The following is a 6000-nucleotide window of genomic DNA, read 5'->3' on the forward strand; positions in this document are numbered from 1 at the left end:
ATGGACTGTTGCCTTCTCCCGTAGTTCCCCATCCTTTTGTGCTTTTGCCTGGGGATCTCTTAGATACTTTAGGACACAGATTTACCAGATTGTTCCTAAAGTCTCAGTGTCCTCCTCTGCCCAGGGACCCAGAGACACATGGGGAGAGTAGAATGGGATATACCCAGACTGTCCTTATCAGAGGCACAGAGCCAGATGGTTTCATGGGGCTTGGCCATCAGTCCTGACTCAGTGCCAGAAGTTGTCGAAGGGGAGGACTAGGCACAAGGCTGGCCAGGGCCACAGCCTGTTCATGACTAGTCTGAGTCAGTGACTCTAGCATGTGTTACCAAAGATGGTAGACTCAAAAGCTTTGCTACCCAACTTCTTTTTGGTACACCTGAGGAAACTGAGGCCCAGAGAAAAGCAGGCATCTTGAGAGAGGCTCAGAGACTCAAAAATAGCACCACACCCTGCTTGGTAGCCATGAGTCTTCTATTTTAAAAAGTAAAAAATACTTTTATTTTTAAAAGCCATGGTTTTTAATAAATCATGGACTAATGGCATGGTAGAACCTAACCCCTGCCCGGCAGAAGCAGTGTAGCCTCGCTGGACTGCATCACACTGAGGATTTTACACAGGCCAAGCAGGAATGGTTTTGGAGCTGGAACTCACAGATTCCTAAAGCTGGGGTCTCAGGGAAGCCCGGGTCCAGGTTGGGAATGCTTGTGGTCTGGGCTCTGTGCCTAAGTCAGAAAGCACTGTTGTCCCCAAGTCTGCAAGGACTTCAGACCCAGTGCTTGGGCAGTGCCTCGCTCCACCTCTGCTTTCTGCCTGCTCCACAGGTAGGTGAACTGCCTTCAGCTGGCCATACCTCAGAGCAGTCGGACACAACTGGAACAGAGGCCAAGTACCCAGAGGGTGGCAAAGTCGAACGCCTCCAAGCGATGTTTGAGTGGGCAATCAAATTCAGCAGAGTGAGTGGTAATATTATCGCTACCTTCCAAGAAACTAGTGAGAAACCAAGACACAAAAAGGCTTGATGATTTCTTCTAAGCTCTGAAACCTGGCCATTCCCAGGCCTGCAGGTCGCCCAGGCCCTGGCAGTTGATCACAGAGGCAGCGCGCGCCTTGCTGGACGGGAGGGGGCGGGAGCCGCTATTGCTTTAAAGGGCGGCTCTCGGCGGCGGGGCGCCAGGCGCAGCAGCCTGAGCGGGGTCTCCAGAAGCTGCAGAGGGGCTGGCACGGCCGGGTTCCCTCAACCTAGGGCGGGCCGTGCGCATCTCCTCTCAGCTCTGGCCGGGCAAGGAGCGGCTGCTGGGCCTTGCCAGGCGGAGGCACGGGGGCCATCGGGGGTGCAGAGGGTCCCGCGTCCCCGCGGAGACGGCGTTGCACGTGCGATGACGGCGCCCGCGCCCTGAGGGTCTCAGTCCTGCACCCCGTGTCCCCTGGAGAGCATGGAGCGCCCGGAGCCCGAGCTGATCCGGCAAAGCTGGCGGGCAGTGAACCGCAGCCCGCTGGAGCACGGCACCGTCCTGTTCGCCAGGTAAAGTCTGCCCGAGCGCCCCGCGGGTGCGGGTGGGGGCGCTTAGCCAGGAACGAGTTCGAAGCGGCTGCACTGACGCGGGAAGGAGGAAACCTGGCGGCCGCGGTGGCGCAGGACCGCTGCCAGATGTGCGCCAGAGCAGCCGGGCGCGCGGGGACGGTGGCGCAGCCCCTCCTGCCGCTCTCCGGCCAGCGGGGTCGTCTGGAGACCCAGCGCAGCACACCCTGCTCTCGACTCTGGGCTCGCTGGGGGAGGCGGGGTCCCCCACCCCACCCCACCCCACCCCGGACTTCATTACCCCGGGGCGGCAGGACACTGGTGCTGAGCCGCGCTGGCTCCTCGGCCCTGTGGTCCTGCGCGTGCTTCTATGGCGACTGCGGGGGTGGGCTGGGGTGAGGGGCTGCCCAGTGCTGCCTTCACCGGGAGGCCGAAATGTACCGAGAGTCGATGCGTGCAAAGTGCACCAGGACCAGAGGACCATGAGGGAAGGCAGGACAAGTTGCTCCTGTCTCCCGTTTCCAGCCTTACCTCGGGCTCTCTTGGAAACCTCACTGTATTTACCGACAGGCAACGCCCCCATCCTCCTTAGGCCAGCCCCAAACATCTGACTGGGCTTTTGCAAAACCTCCCCCAAGACAGAATCATACAGAACAGTCGGAATCGCGCAACGGTATGATCCCTCCCTCCCCACTGGGCTTGGCATCTTCTGACTGTGCCTCTTGGCTTTTCCTCAACGCACCTTTTCCGCTGGCATCTGCCTGCTGTGTTTCCTCTTGTTTTCACCCTGTGTGACCTTAGACTGGTTGCTAAGCCAGTCTGGGTTTCCTTCTTGGTAAAATTGGGATAACTGTTTGTACCAGCCGCTTGGTGAGTATGCACAAGTTAACCAGATGAGAAGCACTGATAAGTGTATCGAGGTGTTTGTTGTTTTGTTTTTTTATTATTGATGATCGAACCCAAGGTCTTTAGACCGAGCTACATCTTCAGCCCTTTTTTATTTTTTTTTGAGACGGAACCTCATTGAGTCACTAAACTGTTCATGCTTGAATTTTCAATCTTCTTGCCTCAGCCTCCCAGAGTGCAGAACTGCAGGCTTGTACCACTACGCCCAGCAGGATTTATTCATGATATTATCATCATCACTGGCTGGAGCCTCCTCTGAGTGGCTGAGACTGACAAGTTCTGACCTAAGGGGAAAAGACAGGGCTTCCCCTCCCCAGTGTAACTCCAGATCTCCTGCTGGAGGACTCCTGCCTGTCCTAAACCACACCCCTCAATTATTTATGAAGGGTTACTGGATGCCAGGTGCTGCCAGAGGCCTGAGGACACTCCTTCTCAGAGCGCAGGAAGAGGCTGAGGAAGGGCACTAGCAAAGCTAGCAGTGCTGGGGCGAGTGTATGCTGAGCTTACTGCTGAAACCAGGGTCCGGCTGACATCCATCCCGTTCCACAGGCTGTTTGCCCTCGAGCCCGACCTGCTGCCCCTCTTCCAGTACAACGGCCGCCAGTTCTCCAGCCCCGAAGACTGCCTCTCCTCCCCCGAGTTTCTGGACCACATCAGGAAGGTGAGGGGAGGGGCCACTGTGGCCTCTGGGATCCATCAGGGAGGCTAGGGGACTGGGCACAGGAAAATGACTTTTGCTCCAGCCCGCTGGGACATTCTCCTGCTGTTCCCCAGGTGGGTGCATCCCCTCCTTTTCCTCTGAGACACCAGTCAGCTTCCTCCCTGACCCTATGCTGGTCTCAGCCTCCATCACCGTCTTTAGCCTTGTCCCCAGCGCCCATGGGTTGTACAGGCATCATCCTAGTTCCTGGGGCACCTGCCTATGACACCAGGCTGGGGTTTTGTTAGCTCATGACTCTCAAACCTCAGTGTCTTCTCACCTGTCCAGCGGGTATGTTGAGGGTTATGAGACCCTCAGAGGAGAGGGGTAATAGTTGGACCCTAAGGAGTCACTGACTGGTTTTTGCCCCATCCCTGGAACAATGAGGGTCTTGCAGGGCTCTCTGCCCTGGTTGGGGCCCTCAGGTTTTGGGCTGTGCTTGTGAGCAGATGAGGTGGCCCCAGCCTCGCTGTCACTGATGCCTTGGCCTTGGCAGGTGATGCTTGTGATCGACACTGCAGTGACCAAGGTGGAGGACTTGTCCTCGCTGGAAGAGTACCTCGCTGGCTTGGGCAAGAAGCACCGGGCAGTGGGTGTGAAGCTCAGCTCCTTCTCGGTGGGTAATAGGCCTCTTCGTCCCTAAAGCCCCAACCCGGGGCTGTCTCTCAGGCCGCCCCCACCTACCCTTTCTCTGTCCCCATCCCTAGAGGCTCCAGGGGGCTTGCGTCTGTTACTGTGTGACTCTGGCACTGACTTGACCTCTCTAAGGCTCTGAGGTCTCTCCTCTCTGTGGTGTCTTTTAGACCATATAAGTGTAGGTGCCTTTGGGATTAGCCAGTCTGCTTAGTTTTCAAAGGTTGCCCCTCCCAAAATGTGCTGGTTTAAATGACCACTTCTGATTTCCCGTGGCTGGGCTCAGCAGGACAGGTTCTTCTGCTCCATGGGGCAAAAGAAGTTAGCCAGGTGGTATGTCTACCTGCTGGCGTATGTGTCCCCATGGCAGCAGCCCAGCCAAGCATCTTCCCAGGGAAGCTGAGTCCCAAGAGGACAGTCCTGGCATGCACATGCTTGGGAGCCTCTGCTTGCATCACTCCTACTGAGGTCCCGCTGGCTATGGCCAGTCATGTGGATGAGCCCAGTGTTGAGGTGGGAAGATTCTCCTCATGCACCCTGGAGGCATAGTTCATTGGGGGCTGCTGATGTGATGTTCAGCCTAGTAGCCCAACTGCTTTGTTAGGCAGGAAGCATCTGGGGAAGGGATGGTGTTGGTCTTTCTCAGCACTAGCACAGTGCCTGGTCTTTAGGGAATATTCAGTAAATATTTGTGGCTTACATAAATATTATTTTATTTACTTCATAACAATAAGAACCGGGTGCAGTAGCACATGTCTATAATCCCAGCACTTGGGAGGCTGAGGCAGGAGGATTTCTGTGAGTTCAAGGCTAGCCTAGGTTACATAGTGAGTTTAAGACTAGCTTGAAATTACAGAGTGAGACCTTGTCTCAAAGAAAAAAAATAAATGGCAACAACAACAAAAATCCAAACAAGCAAAAAATAACGGATGAGAGCATCATCACTGAAGGGTCAGTGTATGTGGATGGTATGCTGAGACCTTTTTATAAATTATGCCATTGAATCACCCAGAAAAACCAGGATTTGGAACTTTTACTCTCCCTGTTTCTCTAAGGAGGTTCAGAGGGCACCCAGTTCATAAGTGGTGGTCAGAATCTGAAGTCAGGTCTAGAGCTTGGCTCTTAACTCTGATTGCTGCCTCAAAAGTGAGGAAACCATGACCCAGAGATAAAGACATGAGTTAGTTGTAGCCCTGAGGGGTGGTTGCAAAGCGAGGTATGGGGTGCAATGCTCTGTTCACTGGAGAGCTTCATGGCACAGGTGGTAACCAAGGATCGAGGGAGAAGGCTGCTCAAACTGTGCAAAAGAGAAGGCAGGCCCAGGAGTCCTGGCCAGCCGCAGCCTCAGTTTTCTCCTCTGTGGAAAGGAGTGATACTTTCCTGCCTTGGAGACAAACGGGTGCCCCTTGCCTCTGCAGACGGTGGGCGAATCCTTGCTCTACATGCTGGAGAGGTGCCTGGGCCCCGCCTTCACTCCAGCCATACGGGCCGCCTGGAGCCAGCTGTACGGGGCCGTGGTGCAGGCCATGAGTCGAGGCTGGGACGGCGAGTAAGAGATGACCCCTGCCCAGCGGCTCCCAGCTGTCTGTGTCTGTCTGTCTGCCTGTGTCCCGTGTAGCCCAGGTCCCCTAGGCCTCCCTGCATCTTGACCCCTTGGTCATTCTGAAGGAGGAAGGCCAGGTCTCAGTTCCTCCCACCCTAGAACTGCAGAAGGAACTGCTGGGCGCCCCTCATCCCCACAGGCCCTTTCCTACCACCTCTGTACCTCACTGGCATCCCTACTGCCCATGAATAGGAGCACTTTTGGTCAGAGGTGGCGTGGAACTGGGAAAGGGGATGCTTTGAGAGCACAGGACACTTCTCAGGTGACCTGGGTCAAGGTGGGCGAAGATGGCTGCAGACTCAGGAGTTGAGAACTCCTCATTCAGGGATTCTACTGGGAGCCCCCCCATATTGCTCTATAGGACGAGCAGTCAGGCTGGCCGCATCCCTAGAGAGACCTGAGTCCCAGGCTCTTCCTCACCACCCCGCAGAGCTGAGTCTCACCTCTGCACCTGCTTCTGCTCCCTGCTCGGGCTGTGGGCCCACGGCTTCTATCACCCACGCATGCCCTTCCTCGGCAGATGGGCAGGTGAGAAAGCAGCAGGAGAGGCCCTCTGCCCACGCCCTGCCTGCGTTTGCTCTGTGTTGTGGTTCTAGAAACTCACAAGGAATAAACTTGTTCTATGTGCTGCTCTGA

The 6000-nt window shown here is 55.8% G+C and overlaps 1 protein-coding gene across 1 annotated transcript; it reads left to right on the plus strand.

Annotated features, from left to right (window-relative positions):
• The first annotated feature begins 1430 nt into the window (after nt 1-1430).
• On the plus strand, nt 1431-6000 carry Ngb (neuroglobin). Its single transcript, NM_001172872.2, is given in 4 exon segments — nt 1431-1525; nt 2978-3089; nt 3625-3744; nt 5180-6000. Coding segments are annotated over 4 exon segments (456 nt in total). The 5' UTR covers nt 1431-1436; the 3' UTR covers nt 5315-6000.

This window comes from Cavia porcellus, unplaced genomic scaffold (genome assembly GCF_034190915.1).
Source record: "Cavia porcellus strain 051 isolate PalLab524CR breed Dunkin Hartley unplaced genomic scaffold, mCavPor4.1 scaffold_31, whole genome shotgun sequence".
NCBI lineage: Eukaryota > Metazoa > Chordata > Mammalia > Rodentia > Caviidae > Cavia > Cavia porcellus.